The 25,044-nt window shown below is 38.2% G+C and overlaps 1 protein-coding gene across 1 annotated transcript; it reads left to right on the top strand.

Moving 5' to 3' along the window:
* On the top strand, window positions 1–22,520 carry fggy (FGGY carbohydrate kinase domain containing). The gene is made up of 16 exons (XM_063461742.1): window positions 1–94; window positions 402–600; window positions 2,375–2,486; window positions 2,857–3,008; window positions 3,197–3,285; window positions 3,615–3,730; window positions 3,853–3,981; window positions 5,737–5,840; window positions 7,511–7,618; window positions 7,888–7,949; window positions 8,282–8,444; window positions 17,392–17,466; window positions 17,603–17,723; window positions 18,165–18,259; window positions 21,622–21,683; window positions 21,845–22,520. Exons 2-16 carry the CDS (start codon window positions 418–420, stop codon window positions 21,924–21,926), a joined length of 1,653 nt encoding a protein of 550 aa, XP_063317812.1. The 5' UTR covers window positions 1–94; window positions 402–417; the 3' UTR covers window positions 21,927–22,520.
* The last annotated feature ends 2,524 nt before the right edge of the window (window positions 22,521–25,044 follow it).

The raw sequence follows: 25,044 nt of genomic DNA, 5'->3' as shown, positions 1-25,044 counted from the left end.
CGGACTCTGAGGTCCAGCAGCGTTAAAGCAATGCTTTAACTCTCAGTACCCTGATCACAAACTTTGCGGACTAAAATAATTGTTTAATCGCTGGGTAAGTTCCGAGTGTCGTGTCAGATTACGCACTCGCGTCCTATTTGTTTATTAATAAGTACTTTATAAGTACTAGTCTGTTATTATTGCTGAAAACTCTGTTTTACCAGCTGCTGCTGCACTTCACACATTCCTGCCCTCCAACCGACTGCAGGCGTGTGTGAAGATGCTAAAAAGAAGACATTTTTCAAAAGCAAAATACGCAAATTGCCTTAATAATTGCGTTTTTCTTGCATTTGTATAACCTGCTCAAAGTCGACACTGATAATGTAACCTGGTTAATAATAAACCTCCTCCCCCACTTTCAGGTCAGCTCATCTCCTCATGGCAGAGATTTTTTATGTTGGAGTGGACGTGGGCACAGCCAGTGTGAGGGCTGCACTAGTGACCAGGGAGGGCCTGCTGAAGAGCACTGCACAGGAGCCCATCGGCATTTGGGAGCCGGAGTCTGACCACTATGTCCAGTCCTCCACTGAGATCTGGGAGAAATGCTGCACAGTTGTCAAGGTGTGATGATTTATGGCCTCAGTGTGTGTTATAAAAATATACATCCATCCCTCTACAGCAGCCGTCTGAGCACAGATACACCAACACAGACTCTCATGTGTTCATTTTAGCTAATTTTTAGCATGGATGTTAATAGTATTTTAGCAGCTAAAGAAACAAAAAGCAGTTTCTTCATTATATATATATATATGTTTTAATTATTTAAAAATTCCTTCTAAAACGTATTATTTAATATTCCTACCGCCCTTACATTGTTCTCTGCTAATTATTCCAGCATTTTCTTCACTACATCAGCCACCGTTTGTTATTTTTAGCTAACTCTTGGTAAGTCTTTCAGTCGTTGTGTATTGTCATATGCTAATGTTTCGCTTACTTTGCTATAATTACTTTAAGCTAGTTATTTCGTCTTTTTATTCAGCACCTATTTTAGGTAAAATATAAAATATATTTACTCTTTTGACCATTTTTGGTTACCTTTAGCTAGCTACTGTGCTTGTGCTTTTTCTGCTATCTTTCTGCCTTTAATTCCCTCCTAGTTTAAACTCAGCTGGTACAGTAGGTTTCTTACTACCAGTACATTTGCATAATTAATGAAACTAGCACCACTGAAGAACAATGGGCTGTGAGCTCAGTTTCTTGATCATTAATATGCCAAGTGTCATGACCATGAGGACCATTCACAAAGAGTTGAGGAATGGCTTTCAGTCATTGTGCAAAGGTACTGTTTAGAAGGTTGGGGAAGCCTGCAGTCAGGTGAGACTGAAAAAGTCACTGGGATGAGTGACGAAGCGTTTCTCCCACTGAAAACGCTACATCCAGATGATTTTTGGGATTTCCTTACCTAAATGATTGCGCATGCATCAAGACATTTTACTTCAAGATATTGCACCTCCATTGTTTCCAATACACAAAACACTATAACCAGTGGTCTAGAATTAAGCTGTGTGTTGTTGTTACACTGTAAACTAGTTTGTTTGAAATACATTGCTGAAAAGTTGTTATGCAGGACCCAATCAATTTCCCTTTTATTTAGAACTCCCCTGTAAATACAGCATTATTGTATGTCTAAAGAATATAGGGCATATATTAGTATCAGATAATTTTTTACTCCCTAAGTTGGCCCCCAAAATCTAGTATTGGTCAGGCTCTACTCTTAATGGCAGCACACACACTTTGGCAACAGCTGCCTTAAGTTAGGGGAGGTATATACTCGGCAGCTGGCATATGTGGTGGATGACTGGTCTCTGCGACAAAAAATTAACATTACAGGGTTTTTCCTGGCTCCGAATGTGCCTGTGGGAGAAGCATGATTCATCCACATTAGGTTAAGGCAAAGAATATGTTTTACCTTAGTTAACAGAGGTTTATGTGATGAGAAAAATGTGAGTAAATTTAACTGTACTAAAAAATAAAAAAAAATACCTGTTAAAAATGCTGGTTGAAATCATCAGTAGTGGTAATTTCCCCTCAGTGGAAGGCAAAAACCTCATGGGCAAGGAATATTCAGGAATAAACCTGTATTAGACTCACTACATGTTGCAAACATGTTGTGCTGAAAAATCTTTTCTATGTATTGCCAATGTACTCCCTAGGTTTCAATGTGCACTTGGTTGGGAATCTCAAGCACACATCCTGTGTGAACAGCTGTCTATTTATGAAAGGCAGAAATTGACATCATAAGCTGGTGAATGTATTCGTGCCCTCTTACGGTTGCAGGATGAGTAAATGCACGGAGGAAATGTAATTTAATAACAACTCCGTGTATTTGTTCCAGAAAGTTACTCACGGTGTGGAGAAGAGCCAGATTAGGGGGATTGGCTTTGATGCCACCTGCTCTCTAGTGGTTTTGGACCAAAGCTTCCAGCCTGTGCCTGTCAGTCAGGAAGGTAAGCGATTTATTTTATTGCATTTGATCTGATCTGAATGCTTGGTAAGCATTGGTTATGTAAGCCCCATTTTTGCTGAGTATTGATCCTTCAGGGGGAAAAAACATCACCCCCTCCACAGTGAGGTCCAAGGTCATAGTCGGCTGCAGAGTAGAAGCCTGGAGCTGGCTGTGAATCATGTTTTTGCTTATTAAGCAAGACACAAAAGCATGACCCAAATTCTTTGGTCTAAATACTGAATATATACTCCAAGATGAAATCTATCCATGACAACAGTTTTATGTATCATGTCTTAACAGATACAATATTATATACAATATTAGCTCTCTGGTGTTTGTTGCCTTCTTCCTTACTGAACTGCTTTTCCCAGGTGACCCCCAAAGGAACGTGGTGATGTGGATGGACCATCGTGCTACAGAGCAGGCTGATCGTATAACAAAAAATGGCCACAGGGTCCTGAGCAGGGTAGGAGGAGTCATGTCACCAGAGATGCAACCCCCTAAGCTGCTCTGGCTCAAAGAGGTGAGAGGTGAGAGGTGAACAAGGTCACCACTGATCTCTGCATGTTTTATTATTGTTCTTTGTACTGGCTGTTCAGCAGATACCTGGTGGGCTTTTTTTGTCTGTTTTTTATTACTGTTTTAGCCTTAGCATATTTGTCATACAGTTGTTGCTTTTATTCTCACACACTTTGTCTTTCACTCATTCAGAATCTAAAGGAGAGCTGCTGGAACAAAGCCAGTCACTTTTTTGATCTTCCAGACTTCTTGTCTTGGAAGGCATCCGGCTTTTTAACGAGGTGAGCTGTCGATGATGTTACGGAGACTTACACATTTATGTATGTCTAATAAAAAAGGAGGTAGGTTTGAAAAGGATCACCACTAGCAGGCCTAAAAACCCTTGTATTAATTCAAACATATTTGCTGGTGTGCTGCCCCATTAAAAACAATAGTCTTGTTTCTGTTCTCAGTTAAAAAGAAAAGATGCAGTTGCTTAATCTTTTGTAAAATGTGTGGACAAAGTCATTGGTTTTCACAAAATACTTGTATCTAATGTGTGCTGTTAATAAAGCATGTTTACTATCCTACAGTATTTGCAAGTGGATGCATGTTGTCCAATGTTGCACAGGTCTTTATGTACTCTGGTGTGTAAGTGGACCTACTGCCCTCCAGAAGGATGGGATGCCAGCTTCTGGACGAGCATTGGACTGGACGACCTTCTGGAAAATAACTTCTCCAAAATAGGCCAGAAAATGACATTTTATACATTCAGATAGTTTAACTGATTGTTTCTTATATCTTTTACAGTTTTTGTCTCCTTTATTAAATTATAAGAATTAAAAATTTTAAATAATTTTGTCATCCAGGCAGTGTGACGTGTCCTCCAGGAAGTCCACTGGGAGAGGGCCTTACACAGGAGGCAGCAGCAGATTTGGGTTTGGACCCAGGAACTGCAGTTGGGGCTTCTCTCATCGATGCTCATGCTGGAGGCTTAGGTATCAGATGACAAATCACACTTACTTGAAAACGAAAGTATTTTCTTGTCATGAATAAGCCGAGATTACTCAGTTTGCAGCCGCTTTCACACAGCCTGTGACTGTGGCTGTTCCATATGAAAGCTATAGTGAAAGCATGGAGGGTAATCACATAGCCAAGTCATCACACACCAGAGATGCGTAGCTGTTTTTTAATGGTGTCTTGTAATTTAGCTGTAGTTTGTGTGCTGGAATGGTGCAGACATGCTGGAGGAGCAATTGCTCTATGCTGTCGTGTTGTTATGCCTATTTAAAGGTACTGAAAGGAAAATGAAGGCATAAAATATGATGTCAGTGATGCAAAGTTGATATTTTATTTGCAAAGTTGATATTTTGATATGCTACGTGGCTCTGTCAGGGTCACAATAAAAAAGAAGGTCATTCCTTAAGGAGCAAAGTTTAATATAAACATTTACTAAATAGACTTTAATATTTCATAATTTCCACGTGTGGCTGTGGCTTTTCAGTATCCTGTGTGCAAAGCTTAAACTTTAACTCCAAAACAAAGCACGTGCTAAGTTAAATCATTATTTTTGTAGGTGCATGAATATACTAGGAAACCAATTTATACATCATAGTAATATGTATATGGACAAATGTAAATTTGGGCTTGATGGTAGTGCTATATTAGATGTTAGTTTATCCATCCATTATATTCTGCTTATTCAAAGCCGCGTCGCAGTAGCAGCGGGCTAAACAGGGTGCTCCGGACAGCTTTTCCAGTCCTTTCTAGGAGATCCCGGGGCATTCCCGTGACGCGTCAGATATATAATCTCTCCAGGAGCTTTTGGGTCTACGCTGGATTGTCCTCCCAATTGCATATGTCAGAAAAACCTCTTAAAGGAATCTCCAAGGAGGAGGCTTCCTAACCAGATGCCTAAACCATCTAAGCTGTTTACGTTTGGCGTGAAGGAGCATTGGCTCTATTTCAAGCTCTCTCCTGATGTCTGAGCTCCTCACCCTGTCTCTAGTGCTCGCAAATAAAAGAAATCAACATAAGTTTCCCTTGTGGTGTGGCTGGGCTCAGCCTTCGACATAGGGGAAGCATTTTTGCACTTGTTTGTGAAATGTCAGCCTATTGATCAGTGGATGACCTGCCACAAATCAAAGCGCTAATTATCAGGATAGTGTGATCCTCACTGAAAAGTGAAAACAACCTGCTTGACCAGCCGATAACTTGTGACTGTGCTTAGTTACCCCCCCCCCAAAAAATACCTTTTTTGGTTTTAATATTATGGGAAATAAACTGAATAATAAACCTGCCTGAGATGTTAGTGAATTTCTGACCAGTGTCAGGACAGCAGCAGACCTTCCTCAGGATCAGAAATCCTCACCATCTGGATCTGTTCTGTGAGTTGAACTCGTCGTGAACTCTTGCCTCTGACCCTCGACCGTGACCTCTGCCAATCACACATTGCTTCCTCAGCACTCTGCACCATTAGTTTCTGTTCATGTCACAGTGATGGAGACTGGCCTCCCACCTTAAACTCAAACCAGCTTGATAAACATTATTCCAGCAGTTAGCGTCACTGCTGAATCCCATGAAGAGGTTGGAGCACAATTTCATTCATCTGGATTTAAAGCTCTAGCAGCCTCTTTGACACTTTGTGTTAGATGACAGCAAAAAAAAACAACAACTTAATTATTACAATGTATCTTTTCCCCTACATAAAATAAAGAATGTTAAATAAAGCAACATTAATCTCCTCCTTCCAGGTGTGATTGGTGCTGATGTGAAAGGTTTTCATTTGCCCTGTGAGGGTCAGTCAATCACTGCACGCATGGCGCTGATCTGTGGAACGTCAACTTGTCACATGGCGGTCAGTAGTTCACAGCTGCTGTTCACCTGATTGGTGTAAAATTACCATACTAGTGTACTACTGTACTGTTCCCCAGTGGCCTTTGTGATTCTGTGTATGTTCCTGTGAATATCTCCTGATGACTAATAAAAACGTCTTCTGATGATTAATCGTGTACTCACCACCAATGTTCCCTCTTAATTTTTCATGTGTCTGAGCGAACACACAAACTCCCTGAGCGGACACTTAGACCACTGTGAGCAACAGCAGACGTGTGCACTGTGGTCACGCCAGCATCGAATCCATCTAAGTTACATGGTTTATTAAAATAATCAAATTAAAGCATTTATGTTAGACTACTTTTAATTAAGTGTTTACCTAAAAATGCTGCCAAGGCATTTTTTTAAATAAACATTGCAAACTATTTACAGAACAATCAGGTGTTCTGCATCAAATTTGATGCCACACAAATTATTTGTGCCACTCCAAAAAATTATTTCCGTCCACTATGAGATAAAGGAGAACAACACAAGCCTGATACCTGCAGACCTGACAACAGGAGATGTATCACTCCTGTAACACCTGTAACATTCACCAGTCGCCTCATTGTTCTGACGCACACAACAAAACTATTGACTACATTACACACTAACTACACAAGATTTGCGCTAAACGTCGCAAATCTCTCACATCTCAAAAAACCATCGTCACTCCAAAACTTTCCCCTTCCTAAACACACTAAATGCCATGTTGCTATATCATTTTTTGATTGGTCGACATGGTACATTTTTCGACCAATAGGAAAGGGTGGGGTTTTTTTGGTTTTGTTTTTGCTCACAGGCGGAGAGTGCTTTCGAGCGTTTTCCTTATAAAACGCCGTTTTTACCGTTTCTCCCCGCAGTAAATATAAACAACGACAGTATTCAGGAAGAAAACCAAACATTGCAGATATTTTTATCATAACTCTGGTTTTACGTGGCCTACCAACACAATTTAAAAAATGGTATAAAGTCCACACTGTTTCTGTCAATTGTTCCGTCCGTCCTGCTCACATCTCCAATGGTTGTACACGTTGTCATTAACGTGGCTTCACTACACATCAGCCACGCCGCTTTGCTAGCTAAAACACCGGTGTCGGCACATAAGGACGCTGTCATAGCCTGTCAACGACGTTGATTAGCTGCATATATACGAATGTGAATAGCATCATTGGCTGGAATATGGGATAAGGTGGCATCGTTCTAATCCAGCCAGTCACTTACTGACTAACACCGCAAAACAGAATTATTAAAGTTTTAATTTTAATTGCAATTCAGGTTAGATTTTTTTGTGCGCTACGCAGATTTTCTGTGCGCAGAGACCGTGCCAGGAGTGCGCAATTGCGCACGCGCGCAGCTTAGAGGGAACATTGCTCACCACCTTCATTTCCTAGGTGTACATTCTGTCTTAAGTAGTCTGATAAGATATCTTTCTAAAAGCATCTCTATCTGTATTACTTGTTTATACTTATGTGAGCATTGTTTAAAAATTGTTTATAGACATAAATTATCCTGTCTGCACAGGCCAACTGCAGTAACTCTGAGATGAGAAGCAAACGGCACACATATCCTGTTAGTCCGGCGGTTTCTATTTTCATTTATAAAATATTTACCTCCAACTAAAACTAACTAAAAGATTTCCTGTGCCGTCAGATCAGTGAGCAGCCTCGGTTTGTGCCAGGAGTGTGGGGACCCTACCTATCTGCCATGGTGCCTGGACTGTGGCTCAACGAGGGAGGGCAGAGTGTGACAGGAAGGCTGGTCAGTCTACTCATATTTTTCTTTATCTTTTTCATTAATATTTAAATTATTTTACAGATCCTCTTTATGCTCCATACTAACAGAAAACATGGAGACAAAACCACTGATTTTTTCCTCACCTTTCACATTTGAACTGCTGGTTTGACAAAAGGAACTAATGCTTTGGGATGTTTATAGATTCAGCTTTGACATTATTAGTTGAAGCCAGGTGGTCACCAGTCATTTGTGTTGCTTTTCAGTTTAAATGTATTGCCTCTTTCCTCCCTCAGATTGACCACATGGTTAAAGGTCATGCTGCATATACCCAGCTCCAGGAACAGGTTCAGCAAAGGTCAGCTGATGCTTTTAATACTGCAGTTCCCAACAATGCTTTTGCACATCTGTGATCCTCATCAGCTGGGCTAGAATAATGTCAAGTATGCTTTAGGGAGATTAGAAGCTCAGTAATGTTGTGCTTTCAGTGCAACTCAACTGTTCTCTGGAGGAATAGGAAATTTAATTTGATATTTGGTACTTCATGTTTGCTGAAGATTGAATATAGATTCCATGCTCACCAACCACCATGGCATTAATATAGGTTATATCAGCTATCATTTTCTTACCAGTGCAAATGTCTGTATTATTTCTTTAAGTGTCCTGGCAACAGTGTTTTTAATTTTCTAGGCTTCCTTTTGCTGGCGAGAATATCTACAGCTACTTGAACAACCATTTGAGTTCGATGGCCAACTCCTGCTCTGCTGTCGATCTGCTGGGGTCCAGTCTTCACGTGTGGCCGGACTTCCATGGAAACAGGTCGCCCCTGGCTGACCCAACTTTGAAGGGCATGGTAAAGGCTATGACTTAAAAAGATATATATATATATATTGTTATTTAAAAATCAAAAAAAGGGGGAGATCTTGTAATAGAATCAAATTTGTTTTATTTCATCACGTTATAATGCATTTCCTGAAGGATATGTGTAGACTGACGTTGTGTTGGATGTGTGAGTATCAGATTTTAAGTTAGGGTATGCCTGCTTTGAATGTTTCTTCCTTTTTTGCACTTGGGGTTTTCTTAATCTTTTCTTAATGTTCTCTTATGCACGTCAAAGTCTGTGTTTCAAAGATCCATGCTCTACAGAATGATTATGAATGAATTCCACAATGATTCCACATATATGTGTGAGGCTTTTAGAAGCAGCAACATATACGCAGCTCTGACTGGCTGCTTTCCTGTTTTTGTACTTTTTTCATTTGTCACACATTTAAAAGGTTTAGTCAAAGCTAATACATAAATTTCATTGTAAAATGAGGGCAAATGATTAAAGTCAGACGTTACTTATGTTACATTTTCCAATTCAGGTGAGTTATTTTTGAACCGGTCCCTGTTATCCAATTCAAAGCTGCTGACTCATCTTTTTTTTTTTTTGGTTAAATCTCTTTATTTGGATTTTTTGGTACAAAAAAACAACAACAACAAAAAAAAACCCAAAAACAAAAAACAAGAAGCAACACAATAAGCAGTCTGAGACATGTAAAAGGAAAACTAATACATTATGGTAAATAATTGGGTATACCACCCATTTACACATTTGTCCTGACAAACCCATCCTGCCATTGGAGTGGGGCTGCCCCTCTCACTATAATATCCCTCAGATCGTCAGATAAGTAATCCATTAGAGGGCGCCATATATCCAAAAAGATACCGTCATTACCGCTTAGTTTTGCACTCAGTCTTTCCATTGGTAAGACTCTAAAGATTTCTTTATACCACTGAGTTATTGTTGGTGGTTTTTCATTGATCCAATTGAAAAGAATACATTTTCTTGCCAAAAACAATAATTTACATAGAAGTTTATATTTGTTAGCTGTTGACTCATCTTAATACAGGAAGTCTCGTTAAAGAAAGCTCAGATTAAGTTATTTAGCTTTTCCTAAGAACCATCAGTAATGTTTCTAAACAACTTTACCATTGAATAAGACCATAAAGAACAGTGAATTTATTTACATAATTTATTGTATGATTTTCCCGTTGGAGTAAGATGGGGCTACTCTTGACCAGGCTGAGCTCAAGAAGAGTCCTTCTTCCAGAAAAACCTGAAAGTCTTTTCCCGACACAGTTCTTGGAGATCAATGTTCTGTGCTGTGAGGTTTGTAATGTCAAGGAGAAGTTTCTTAGAGCTTTTCTCCAGTTCTTTAATTTTGTCTTGCTTTTCTTCTTGTTGTTTTTAGAGTTCTTTGTTTTCTTCTTGAAGTTCTTTATATTTTTCTTGCAAATCTTTGTATCTTTCTTCTTGACCTTTCTTTTCCTCGTCCATGTCGTTGTTAGTTTGTTTTAGTCTGTCATGGATGGCCAGTAACTCTTGATGTCTTTTTTCCAGTTCTTAAACTGGGTCTCTTGATGTTTTTTTCTCTTGTTGTCGCTTCTCGTCTTGCATTTCACTGTTTGCGAACGAGACTTTGTAATAGTCCTTGCAGATGGTTATTTTTGCTGATCATTGATTGGATTTTACACTGCATTTCATTATGTGTTGCCTCCTGATTTTTTTTCTCTGTCAGTAGTTTTGTGTTTCTTTTGAAGCGCTTGGTCAAACTTGACTTGGAGCCCTTTATTTTCCTTCTCCGTGTGTTGGAGCTTGGACTGCATCTCTTGATATTTTTCTTCCAGGTCAAAGAGCTTGTAAATGTTTCTCTGTGTTTGATTTTCCATTGTTTCTTCTGTTTCAGTAGTTGTGTGTTTCTTTGAAGTGCTTCGTCAAACATGACTTGGAGGTCTTCATTTTTTTTCTCCATATCCTGGAGCTTCTGCTGCGTCTCTTGGTGTATTGTCTCCATGCTTTGGAGTTGGCACTGCATTTCTCTGTGGTTCTCCTCCACTTGAGTTTTCTCCTCTTGCATTTTTTTAACCTTTTTTTCCAGGTGTTGTTTTTCTTTGATGCATTTCTCAAGTGCTCTTCGGAGTTTTGTTCAGTTCAGTTCATTTACAAACATCAAACATGTATATTCACCATCATTACAAAATATCATTCCATTCTTTTGTTTGAAAAGGAGTAGGCAGAAGTATACACTTATTTGGCCCTATCCACTCAAGTTTGACCTCTCCTTCATTTAATTTTCTTTAAGTCTTAAATTAAAGAAACAACAAATAAAGCCAAAGCAAAACAAAACAACAAAAAAACCCCAAAACAAACAAACCCCACCAAAGTATAGTTTCTTTCATATAAATAAAGACAGAATGTGTAAATTTGCAGATTCACAAATTATGAAACAAACAAACTAAAACACCATTACCAACAACATTACCGTCCTGGGTTAACCCTGTTTTCTTCATTCTTATATTTGTTTAAAATTTGTTTTTTATATTTTATTTTAAACTGGTTTATATTGTTACTTTCTTTTATTTCTTCTGTTAGACTGTTCCATAATTTAACTCCTGCAATTGAGATAGACATACTTTTTAAAGTTGTTCTAGCACTTTGTATTTTTAAATTCCATTTCCCTCATAAGTTTTACCCCCCTTCCCTTTCTATAAACAATTTACAGATTTCTTTTGGAAGCATTTTATTTCTTGCTCTATATATTATTTGCGCTGTTTTAAACTTCACCAAGTCTTGGAATTTTATAGCTTGCATTTTGATAAAGAGTGCATATGTATGGTCCCTGTACCCCGCATTATTTATTAATCTAATGGCCCTTTTCTGTATTATGGTTACTGTTTGTGTATTACTTCTGTATGTGTTTCCCCAGACCTCTACACAGTAGCTTATATATGGCAGTAGTAAAGCACAGTATAATATGTGCAGTGCTTTCTGATCCAAGATTTGCTTTGTTTTCCCCAGGGCGGCAATGCCCAGTGCCAGTTTCCCCCATACATAAGTAATGTATGGTTTCCAACAGACCTTATGGTCACTGATCACACCAACAAATTTTATTTCATTTACTCTTTCTAAGTATACATTATCAATACGTATTTCCACTTTGATACTTTTCTTATGGTTTCCAAATAACATAAATTTGGTTTTATCTAGATTTAATGATAATTTATTTATATCAAACCACTTCTTTAATATCTTTAATTCCTGTGTGATCACCTCCAAAACCTGTGGCAACTCCACACCTGAACAAAATATATTGGTGTCATCTGCAAATATTACAATCTTCAGTATCTTCGATACTTGGCAAATATCATTTATATACATAGTAAACATTTTTGTACCTAATACTGATCCTTGAGGTAGTCCACAAGCAATATATCTATCAAATTAGATTTTTACTCATTTATTTGAACATATTGTTGCCTATTCACTACATAGCTTTTTAAACAGTCTAAAATCACTCCCCTAAACCCGTACCTTTCCAGTTTTTTTATTAGAATTTCATGATTGACAGTATCAAACGCTTTTTTTTAATCTAAGAAAACTCCAAGTGCGTACTTCTTATTATCCATACATTTTGTTATCTCTTCCATTCAGTCTATTAACGCCAAAGCTGCTGATCTGTTGTTTCTGAACTCGTACTGACTATTTGTCAGCAATTCATGTTTTTCCACAAAACTGTCAAATCTTTTTTATGAAAAGTTTTTCTAGTATCTTAGAGAACTGGGAGAGTATTGACACTGGTCTATAGTTTGTAAAGTGGTGCTTTTCACCTGTTTGGTAAATGGGAATAACTTTAGGAACTTTCATTTTTTGTGGAAAAACCCATTTTTGAAAAGATAAGTTGAAAATGTATTTTAATGGCTTCACAATACCATGAATAACTCTCTTTACTGTTGCCATATCAATATCATTCCAATCTGTACTGGTTTTGTTCTTAAGTCCTCCAATGATGTCATAAATCTCTTTCTCTTCCACTGCTCTTAGAAACATTGAGCTTCTATTCCTTTCAATATTTTCACCAGTGTCCCTTTCTATTCCATCAATCTTTATTTCCTCTGCCAGTTTTGGCCCTATATTTACGAAGAATTCATTAAAACCATTTACTACCTCATTCATTTTGTTAATGCTTCTTGCCCCTTCTATAAAGTACCCAGGGTAATCATTATTCCTTGATTAATTTTTTTATTATACTGTTTAATACATTCCATATACCTTTTGTGTTATCTTTATGTTCTAACCTTTTAATAAAATATTCTCTTTTACAGGTTCTCATTATATTAGTTAATTTATTTTTACAAGTTTTATACTTGTAAAACTACAGTTCTCTTTTTTAATGAATTCTCGATATAGGGTATTCTTTTTTTTGCTGGCATTTTGTAGTCCTTTAGTCATCCATGGTCTTCCTGGATAGTTGTGTTTCCTTTATTTCAATTACTGGGCAGTTTTTATCAAGTAATGTGTTAAATGTTCTTAAAAATGCTTCGTAAGCTATCAACTTCTTTTTGTTTATATACAATATTTCAATCTTGCTTTAAAAGTTCATTTCTAAGACAGTTTAATGTCTTCTCTGTTCTTATTCTTTTGTAAATAATCTTGTTATCATCGCTGTTAACTTTATAATGGCAATTATAAGATGCAAAGACTGGTAAACGGTCACTTATATCATTGATTAATAACCCACTTTTTATATTTTCTTCCATTATATTTGTAAATATATTATCTAATAGAGTTGCACAATGAGACGTCATTCTGGCCGGTCTTGTTATCAGGGGAAATAAACTCATGCTATACATGGAATCAATAAATTCTTCTGTACTCTTATTACGATTTGGATTCAGTAAGTCAATATTTAAGTCTCCACAAATAAACATTACTTTCTGATTTAGATTTGTAAATAAGTCCTCCATATTATCCTTAAAGATCTCAATCCTTGATCCTGGTGTTCTGTATATACAACTGACAAGTAGGTTTTTCCTTTTTTCCATATTGTTTTCCACTGTTAAACATTCCATCACAACATCAATAACAGTCATCATTCTTACCACTCTTTTGTACTCAGAACCGTAACACGACTGTGGTATGGAACAGATGTGGGTGTGTCCTCATCTCCCAGAGGAGTCCAAATCATCATCAGACAGACCTACACACACAAAAACATTTGAAAATATAAACAACCAGACTATCAGCAGTGATTTAACTACTTTAAGACCTCTGTGAAAATCATTTACAGTATATATCACAGAATTTAAGGCCTTTATAAGCACAGAGCATACAGAGAAAAGTACTAAACTGAATCAATTTCAGCTTTTGTTTTTCATCATGTATATTTTATTAATAATTACATTTCATTATCTGTATCTTTGCCACACAGGTGTAGATACTGTAGGTGCAGTGAATGCTTAAATTGCACTGATTAGAATATACTGGACATTCAAAGCTAAGATTCAGCGCACTGTGTTAGAGGCTGGGATTTGATGAATTCATCATATATACAACCTTTGATCATCATTTATGTCCAGTTGAGAATGAATCTGTGCACTCACATATTAAATGAACTGAAATCAGTAGTGTGATCTCCAGTCTTGATATAAGGAATGAGAGAACTGACAGCTGTTATTTTAATCAGCCTGTTTCAGTTGCTTTAACTCTAAGAATCATAAAGTAATGTGGTAACATCTGGACTGACGAGTTTACTCTCAGCATTTTAATCGCTAGTTTAAAGGCTGTAGGTTGCAGCCATTGCTCTAACACTGTATAAATGTAACAGGCCTCAGTGCTGGTTCTAATAGTCTGAGCTGCTTCAAGCTTTATTTGTGAAGAGCACCGCAGCTTACAAAACACGTAGCTAGCTAGTACAGCTGCGACGTAAAACTTTCATAAGCTAAGATGACCTTAACGGGGCTACGTGCGGTGATGCTAGCGTTAGCCATGTTAGCACGTTACCTTCTACAGGTGGTCAGACTGCGTAAACAGGCACTCAGTCAGAGGTTGCGCTCTCCGTTTCGCTGCAGGGTCCCTTCATTCTTCACATATCCGTGTCGAGCCGACTGTAAATCCCGAGGCTGAACGGCCTTTGTACAAGCACACACGCTTCTTAGCAGGGCGAAGCTATGAGCTAGAAAAATCTAGGCAGACAGCCTGTGTCTGTCCAACCAATCAGAGAGCTCCTTGCATCCCACGGTGTGGCTAATTTGCATTGCAGCAGGATGGATTTTGAAATGAGGAGTGGAATCGCCATTTTAAAAAGCATTTTGAAAATCAGTTTATTAAATTGGAATTCAAAAAAGGTTTTTGAAATGAAGTTTTTGAAAAGCTTTTTGAAAAATGCAGAATTTATTCCACAATTCATTATTTAAGCACAGAATTCTTTATTTCGATGTGGGTGGCTCTTGTGGTCCTCCATACTTGTGGTCCTCCATACCACCCCACCTCCTTTTTTGTTGATCCTGTCTAGATGAAGGAATTCATATCCGTTTATTTCAAAGTCATCTTCTTTTCCAGGAGTTATCCAAGTCCCTGATATGACTATCACTTTGAATGGCTGTATTTTTTGATGGATTGAAAGTTTGCATATAGGCTTCTACTATTAAAGTGAACCATTGCTATACCCCTTTCCACCTTTTTTTTCTTTTTAAATTGTTCATTTGTATAATAATTGCATTCATTTATCTTATTGTTAAAGAAATTACAATCAGGGTCTATATTGCTGTCGTACACCAATGTCCTATCGTCAATATCTATATGAGTTGTTACATGAAAACTGTCAGACATTTGAGTTGGTTGTACAACTTGGACAAGTACCATCATATTTAGCACTGCTTTGCGTTCTGATTTATCAGTTATATTTATCTCTTTGAGGACTAGAACTTTTGCCTGCTCTGGTGTTCCATTTAATTTAATGAATACCTTACAATCTGATGACCAAGTTGACTGTATTTTCTTCTGTTTTCTTAATATTCTTGGTGGTGCCCAGCGTGGCCTGGCAGCTAGCCTCGCTGGCTGGTGGTCTGGTGAATGTCCAACTCTAAAGTTTCTCTCCTCTTTGAAAGTTCTTCAAAATCAACACACTGAGGAGTGTTGGGGTCATCACTCTCTGTTGACTGGTGTTTTTTTTCTCTCTCAGACATTTTGGTACCTTGCTGACTAACATGACTCTGTGAAGGATCCAATTGTGTTTAAATTCGTCGTAGTCGATGCCGAACGTTTGATAGCTGCGAACAAACCGGTGTGTTGACTGAAAATGGTTGACTTGAAGTGTCTCTTGTTTACTTATGAATTATAAAACAGCATAATGTTTGATATAAGATTCTAATGATGCAGCCAAGTTCCCGAAAAAGTCAACATTCCATGTGCAAATTAGGTTGTCACATGACATTTTTGAGGAAGGGATTATTTTTCTATTTTGTTTGTTTCAATCTCTGATATCTTTGTTAAAGATTTATTATCATTGCAATCACATAAATATAACTGAAACAATTTAAAAAACGATATATAATTTTGTTTTTTTTGTTTTTTACAAATTATTATTAAATACACCTGGCCAGAGAGGTCACTGATTTTGAATATACATATTCCATTTAGGTTATTTCTTATCACCTTGATTAGTAAAGAATAAGAACCAGAACTTACCTGTTGATTGTATTATGAAAGAAATTTTTTAATTTATTCTTTTGAAAACTTCACATCCACAGATTTGACTTATTTTAGTTGTGGTGTGGAAGAGAATTATTTTCACTAGCTACAACCAGAAAAGCCCCTTTTCTCCTAATAAGGTTAACAGTGGTTGTATTCTGTTCAATTAAACTGTGTTTATCCTATTTTGACATATCAAAGTATCTCCTGAAATATGGTCCATCAGCATTAAAACTCAGCACACGGGGAAATAGTTAATTTAACTTGAACTTATTTAACTTTGCAATACCACAGATTGTGTTTTCTAGAGTGCTGGTTTGGTACAGAGAAAGCAAATGAGATAAGATCCTAATGACTGATTTGATTTTGTAAGTCACAGCAAGACAGTTCAAACCTGTGCCCTAACCTTATTTGTGGAACTCCCCACAGGACTGAATAGGTTCAAGTTGGCAGTTTTATACGATCTGTTTCAGAAAATATAACAATGACCAATGAACATATCTTTTGCTCTCTACATAGACAGAAATTCACATTTAACTCATGCATTTGTGCTCAGCAGCCTTTCTGTTCTCTTCCTGTCCCCTCGACTTCAAGACTGATGTGGGCCTGATGTGGGAACATGTGGGCAATCTGTCTGCATAAACTGGACAATAATTATTTGCACACCTTTTCATAATGTCTTTGAGAGTGATTGCAGCCTAAGTGTGTCTTTTTTGTTGAGCCAGTATAATTTAGATTCAGCAACTAACATTGTCTCAGGATAATGGTGCATGAGCTGAGTTATCTTGTTTCTACTGTTGCGCACAACAATATCAATATTTGTTGTGTCTATATCAATACGCAAAATATTACAATACTATGCTCTGTCATTCCCTCCACGCCTAGCAGCTATAGAGGCCAGCCGAACCAGCTAACTTCAAAAGCAAAACAGTTAGGTTGAGGTTAATTTCCCATTACACGATTAAATGCCATCAATTTAGTTTGTTATTCTTATTGGCTTACTTAGCTTATGGTCCCTCACTAATCATATCAAAAAGAAACTGGTTTTATTTGTGAGTTTAACTTGTTATTATATTTGGTTATCCATGTTTAGTTTTGGTTTTTTTTGGTAATTACTGGAGACAAAGCAGATCTAAAATTCCAGGAAACAGAAAGCCAAGGAGCGGAATATGAAAACTTCTGTTTTTAATAAATCACCAAACACTGGATGACAGCCTTGCTTTCACAAAATCTTAGATGGTGATCACACCCTTGCTGGCATTTTTGTGTCATTACTGTTTTGCAGGTAGTTGGACTCTCTTTGTCCCAGACCTTGGATGACTTGGCCCTTCTCTACCTGGCCACCATGCAAGCCCTCGCTGTGAGTCTGATGGCGTTTTGTGTTTCAAATGACTTCCTCTCTCTCAGACTGATACCCTAGCACCTTTAAGTACAAAGGAGGTTGTATTTGCTTTCTTGTAACTTTATTCCTGTTGTGTGTCCTCCTCTGGTTTCAGCTCGGTACACTTCATATTCTGGAGGCCATGAAAGAAGCAGGACATGAAATCAGAACCCTCTTCCTGTGTGGTGGATTGAGCAAAAACAACCTGTTTGTACAGATTCATGCTAATACTACAGGTAGTAAATACCAATAACATGGTTATATGTATATTTTGAAACACAGTTGCACAGTATGTACATTTATAATTTATTGAGAGTAAGAAGGAATGTTTGTATTAGTATTTCAATAACTTAACCACGAAATAAAGATTAAGAAGAAAATTTTAATTCTGTGCAGCTTCCAGTAGCCAACTTTGAAGTTTAAAGAGTCCCCCAAAGTCTTTTTTAACAGCACAGCACAACAAGACAGAAGAAGTTACTCCTATGATGGACCTACATGTAACTGAAGTAAAATTAGAATACAGACAATCAAGAACAAAAAATAATTAATATATAGTAGGAATATGATACAGGAAGACATTGAAGAACATTCAGGCAGAGAGGACCTGGAGAGAGGAAAAGGTAAAATAAGTTCTGTGATAGCTTTAGCCCATTCCATGTCTTCAATCTCATTTTCAGGATTGCCTGTAGTGTTGCCAGACCAAACTGAAGCTGTGCTAGTGGGAGCAGCAGTGCTGGGAGCATGTGCATCAAGACACTACAGCTCTATACAGGTAGAGTGAAGTTACAATACACACGTGCAGAGATGGGCAGTAACGCGTTACTGTAATCTGATTACTTTTTTCAAGTAATGAGTAAAGTAAGGGATTACTATTACAAAAACGGTAATTAGATTACCGTTACTTTCACATAGGAACGCTGCGTTACTGCGTTACTAAAACCGTGATTTTTTGCGAGAATGTCTTATGACAGTGACGTAAGCGACTGCGACGTTCGTGAAAACAGCTGTGTGCAGATCAACAATGGACAATATATTGAGTGCGGGAGAGAGTATGAGCATGCAGCGCTTAAAGCGTGGAAGTACTGACCTTATTTTGAGTTTGATTCCATAAAAAGTGACAAAAACATTAGTGTCCGTTGTGCGTGGGAAGAAAACTTTTTACAGCGAAAAAAACCCCTAAACTTCCAAGCAAGCAGCGAGTGCGCTACGACGTAATGTGAAATTCACAGAGAAACTCGCGGAGTCTTCAACTGACCGCTGCGGCACACCTGCACCAGGGTAAACCTCCGCCTAACCCACTCCTGCTTTATAGGTGAAAATAGAGCAACAGGACTGCTAGTCTTTGATTTTATTTATTTTCTGCTGTGTTTTACTTTCATCTATTTGAAAGAGTGAGTGTAAATACAAAAAAATATTTTATTTTATATGCTGGAATGTTCAGAAAATAGGTTTAAATGTTAAACAAATTTCTTCCAGTCAGAGAATGTTGCATATAATTAAGTTTTTGCTTGATGCATAAAGTTAAAAGATTTAAAGTTTTAAAAAGAAACGTTTCCATTTGATTACATTTTGTATGATGGATTATGCAGAAAAAGTAGAATTGGGCTGAAAGATCTATTGCTTTATCACCTATTCAGGTTGTAAATCGTGTTTTTAAAAAGTAACTAAGTAATTAAGTAATTAATTACTTTTGAAAATAAGTAATCAGGATAGTAACGGGATTACTTTTTGGGGGAAGTAATTAGTAACTGATTACTTTTTTCAAGTAACTTGACCAACACTGCACACGAGTCAAACAACATCTGAGGGATTTGGCAGGAAATGCTTTTGAAACTTAATTAAGCACTCGTTAGATATAAGGTCTGAAGAAGAGCATCTCTGAATGGGCAACATGTTAAACATTGAAGCAGATGAGCTACAGCGGCAGAAGACCACACCAGGTGCCACTCTGTCAGATAAGAGCAGGAAACTGTTCTGATGTGACATTAACATTCATAAAGAACATGAAAGTATAAATCCAACTGCCTTGTATCAACAGTTTGGTCTAGTGTTGATTGTATAAAGGTGTGGGGGATATTTGTTGGCACACTTTGGGTTGCTAGTACCAAATGACCATCGGTCAAATAAACACCTGCAAAATATTGAAACTGGAAGTTTTTTCTGATATGTCACAATACCAACACAGTGGAAATGCACTGAAACACTGTCGGCTGTCACAGTGGAAATTTGGATTTGCTCTTTTGTACAAGTAGAGATGGAGGTGCATAGTGTTTTACTCCAGTCTGCAATTTGACTTTAAGAGCTGGCTTCCCAAAATACATTCAGCGATTGTAGGGTAAGTTGTTCATTTTAACAGTTTTTCTATTTAACAGAGTTAGATAAGGATTAGAATCTGTGACTGGCTTTTTAAAATAATTTAATAACATTAAATTTTCACGGTACTGGGTCTGCTGACCCAGTGTTTGTGCTTTTGGTTTAAGCTATACTCTTTGAATTATGGATTTCTGTTTGTATTATATTTATAGTTCCTGGTTTTTTGGTTTCTGTTCTGTTTCTGTGCCTCCTCTGTGTTCTTGTTGAAGGTCTAATTCTGTTCTCCATGTGTTGTATATTTAGTCTTAGTTTTCTGTCTTTATGTCTTCCCTGTGTCCCACGTCTTGTTACTTTTGTCTCTGTGCTTCATGTTTCCGCTGTTCCAGAGTCTCTCATGTTTCTCCGTCTCAGTATCAAGTCCACGTTCCTGTGTTATGCTTCCTGTTTACTTTTACTTTGACAGTCTGTGTCCTTGGTTAATGTGTTCTGCTTTGCTTCCTTTGTCTCACTATATCTGATTTGTCCCACCTGTGTTCCCACCTGTTCCCCATCATTGTCTTGCCCTCGCATTTAAGCCCTGTGTTTCCCTTTGCCCTTTGTTGCATCGTAACCTCTCTGTGCTGTGTTTCTCCCTTCGCGTTCCTGAAATTCTAGTTCTCAGTCCCTGTGTTTCTTTTCCTAGTTTGTGTTTTTTATTTACTAGTTTCCAGTTTAGCTTCTATTTTATATGTTCAAAGTTTTGGTTTGTTTTTTGGGAAGTTTATTTCTATGGAAAAGTCTTCCCAGCAATAAAAGCTGCTGCTTTAAGTTTCATTCTGTGTACAAGTCCAGCGTTTGGCTCCTACATCCTGCCTGCCACAGCACACACCTTGACATAAATACATTTCAGTCAAAGAGGACACGTTTGATGAAGTGGTTGCATTTGAAGAACATATAAGTAATCCCATGTTTCTGAAACTTGGCTTTAAAGGGATGTTAATGATTTTTAAAAAGCAGAAACATCCTAAAAATTAATTTCTTTTATGCTTTGAACCACTTCATTATAAATACAATATAGATAGCATTTTTTAAAGAGACTGCCCCTGCCACATGTAAACTGCATATATCCCAGTTTATTTTGTAAAAGTCAAGATCTTTTTTTTGTCAGCATCATGGAAGACTTTGTGTACAGCTGTTTCGAGCAGTTGAGCAGTACTTATAAACTAAATACGAAATAGATGGAGTGTCTCTTTAATCCAGGTCAACTTGGTATTTTAATGTTTAGTTTACAGTTTACAGTCTGCAGCAGTTTGCAGTCTAATCATTAAATGCTGTAGTGTCGTGGAAACACAGCAGAGGTCAAACATGACATAGGTTATGTCATACATAATCACTGACTCACTGCCTGCATCTGCTAGGTGGAACCAAACTACATAACAAGCAATGCACTGTGCTGGCTTTTGTTACAGAGAGGTATGGATTCATCTTGTGTCAGGTCAACTCATCATCTCTTTGTGTCTCAGCACCACAACTCTGAGCAGCCTTAAAGCCAGACAGACTAAAAATACGATGCTGTTATTTGGACCAGGATGCACCTGTCAACCCATTTACGAACATAGACACAGCAGGCAGTTGTGTTGTCTGAGCCTCCGAGCTGCAAACAGTCAGCTGCATGGATTTTGTAGGTTTAGACAGCAGAGGGGCCCTGCACTGCATTAATTATAAACTCCGCCACAGCAGCAGGCTGCTGCTCTTACTATAACTGGGTCATGGCTGACATGAAGCTGAATGAGTGTGCTATCATTTATTGAATGAAATTCATGTGTGTGTCTTGTGTTTCAGGAGGCCATGGAAAAAATGGCTAAAGTGGGGAAAGTCGTCCAGCCTGACAGTGAAGTCCAGAGGTGAGGAATTCTGCAACAGGAAAGGAAACGCTTGACTCTGATGCCTTCTTTGTGTTTAATAATTGATATAGTTATGGGATATTTCAGGAATGAAATCTGAAATATACAGCGGGCATCAAATTTATCTCATGATTTTCTTTATTCCTTCCTTTTTTCTTCAGCTTCTATGAGAGGAAGTACAAGGTGTTCCTGCGACTGCTCGCCCACCAGAGGGAGTGCCAGGCCCTCATGAGCCAGAGATGACAGTGCTGGTGGGAGGTGGCTGAGATGAAGCTCGCTCTCTGTGACGCAACAGTGATGACAAATCAAGAACGAGACGTCTTAACCTTGCTGCTTTTTTCAGTATAAATAATGTTTTTTAATTCCATTATGGGGGTTTAACATTCTCATGTGATACTATGTCATATATGCAGGACTCAGCAGATGACATATGGCATCAGATCTCTGTGTAAAATTATGTGTTTCAAATTCAGGCTGAATGGGACAAGTGGCAGTTAAAGTCAAACATCATGGAGTGTTATCTTCTAATGCATTCCTAATAAATATTTCAAATGAACACTCCTGTCTCTGTCACTCCAGCCTAATGTGTCTGGATAAACAAGCTAATGTCCTTTCAGTCAGCGATCAGTGACATTCATTTTTAAACTGCTTGTCCTTTGTTCTCTCCTCACTTGACTTCATCCCTCCGTTTCCTGTTTTTAACACCTCCTTGTCCTTAAATTCTCCTGTCTGCTGCTCACAGAGGGGAAGCCTGTTGCCATCGTTCCCCTAGATAAAAGTTGATAAGCTCTTAGCTGATGCTGTCAACCCGGTGAGGAGGGAACACCAAATCCCACACAGCTGAGTTAACACTTCAAACAGAACTAACTTAGGATACAGAGGAGGCCAGGGATAGTGCTAGCCAAAGCTAACAAAGTCACAGAGGAGACCCTGGACATATCTATATATCTATATATATTTATATACATATATGTATGTATTTGGGGGCTCGTCCTTGCCATTTGCGTTTCCTTTTGTAGCGCTCGGGTGGGTGGTTTGTCTGCGTGTTGCTGGGTGGCTGTTTGGTTTGTGTTGTTAGCCACAATGGAGTTTGATTTGGATAAGTTTGCTGGGAATCCTACATTGCAGCAGTTAAATAAGTGTAAGAAGACAGATTTGATGCTTATTGCCAACCTTTTTAATGTGCAAACACCACTGGTTGTGAGGAAGGAAGAACTGCGGCGGCTTATAGCTGAGGCAGTGGGTGAGAGGGGACTGTTGGCGGGTGGGTCAGGCATAGCTGATGTGGAGCCACTAGCTCCTGTACCTACTCCTTCCACTAGTCCTCCTGTAACCACTTCTATAGCTCCTCCCAGTCCTGCGGTGGGGGACGTCAGCTGAGGAACTCCAGCTGATGCTCTGCATTAAGGAAGTGGAGTTGAGAAATTGGGAGCTGGAAGTGGAAGCGATGCATCTTAGGGTGAAGGCGTTAGAGCTGGAACGCCAACCTAGTAGCTCCGTCCACCCACCGCTCACACCGTGATGTCATTACAGATCCAACAAGAAGCCAACCTCAGCCAAGGCAGCTCACTCTTTGGGCAGTATGTATGTAGGCAGTAGCATATACATACAATTTTGTATATACATACATCATTCCCTATATTCTTTTATGTTGTCAATACAAACAATGGCAAAGGAACAATGTTTTCAAAAGCTTTATTATCACGGTGACCTTGAGATGAATCTATTGACCTTGAAGGAGGTTAGAGGTCAAATGTAACATGATATTTTAAATCTTTATATATGGTACTTTCTATATGTTAACAATACACACCATACTTGTAAGAATTATAGTTTCTAACTTATGAGGCTTTTTGTCATTTTTTGGCAAATAAATCATTAAATTGGCCTTAAGACCTTGGTGGATATAAGATTGTTAACATTACCTGACTCTACACCACTACAAAGTTTGCATTCATTCAAATTCATTAAAAACTTTACGAGCTATGTGTTTACACACAGAATGACACGCACGCACAGAAATGCTACCAAAAACATGATGCAACATGTATACAGTAGATTTAAACCTGCAGGTCCTGGATTGGCCACTTGAGTCTGGTGCTGCAAGCAGCTCAGTCCCATAGACACTTGTTGAAATGCCACATTTTACAGCATTAAAAGGGATGTTTACTGCCTGATATCAGTTATAGTCTCTATGAAGAGACCTCAGATAATATGAATCACTGAACCGGCCCTTTCAGTATTTTAATTGAACTATTTGACAAATATTGTGGCCCGTTGTGTGGTACAGACCACCCAAGAAATTTGTTTTCAGCCTCCCCTCAACCCTAGATTACATGGATGGATGAGCTCGGTGAACTGATTAAGGCTCTGAGGGAACACATGAGTGTTAACTGATGTGCTTCATGGAGCGTTGCAGTGAGACGTTGCCACACTCACATTTTCCAGACCATAGAGTGAATGTACCTGGCTTCAGAACTATTCAGCAGGCGTGGATGTTAATCTGAGCAGTAATGAGAAATCTTTTTGTATTTGTGGTGGTGTAATCCCAGACTGCAAGGAAATGTTTCTGCAGCCTGAATATTAAACTGCCAGCTGCTGGAATGCATCCATAATACTGGCCAAGGGAATTCGTCATTGCTGTTGCTATTTTGAGTCTAGTTTGAATCAGCACACTGTTTGGATTCCTCCATCATCTGAGAAAGCGGTCACCCAGATAACAGTGGATGATGAATGGACCCTGACCACCCCCTGCAACCCTTACTAGACATGCAGATGAATGCTTTCTCTAACATCTGCTTCAGCTTGTTATTGAACTCCCCTTTGAAACATTTTTCAAATCTTTCTATTTTTTGTGATATTGTATTCATTTATCTCATCATTTTTCATGTCTGTAATGGTCATTTGTTACAGCAGTAACAGTTACTTAACACTAAGTAGAGCTATTAATGTTTGTATGTTGCACACCTAAAGTTTATGTATGCAACTTTCTAACCAAGCTAAATGCCAATGCTAATGCTAAACTAACGCCAAATGAGGACAACAGAAGCCAGTGGTGTCATATTGGCTACGTCCATCTTTTATGTACAGGGTTGTGGAGACCCTCTAAGGAGTCAGCTGTGCATTTTCTCTTATTAATATCACAGCTGATTATAGATGGACCTTGATAACCAAACTAGCTAGCTCTTGATTTAGTGTAAAACTCCTCAGATGGTATGACAACATCAAGGCATCAATACGGGAGTAGCTTATGGGTATGGATATTAATAAACCTATTTGTGAGGTCATATTCCTATATCTATTTATGATATACAGCGTATGGCTTAAATAGCATCATAAACATCTTACTTTTGAACCTGTA

Source organism: Pelmatolapia mariae, linkage group LG18 (assembly GCF_036321145.2).
Source record: "Pelmatolapia mariae isolate MD_Pm_ZW linkage group LG18, Pm_UMD_F_2, whole genome shotgun sequence".
NCBI classification, from domain to species: Eukaryota; Metazoa; Chordata; class Actinopteri; order Cichliformes; family Cichlidae; genus Pelmatolapia; species Pelmatolapia mariae.
Note: the sequence above shows the minus strand (reverse complement) of the source record. Positions and strands in the feature narration are given on the sequence as shown.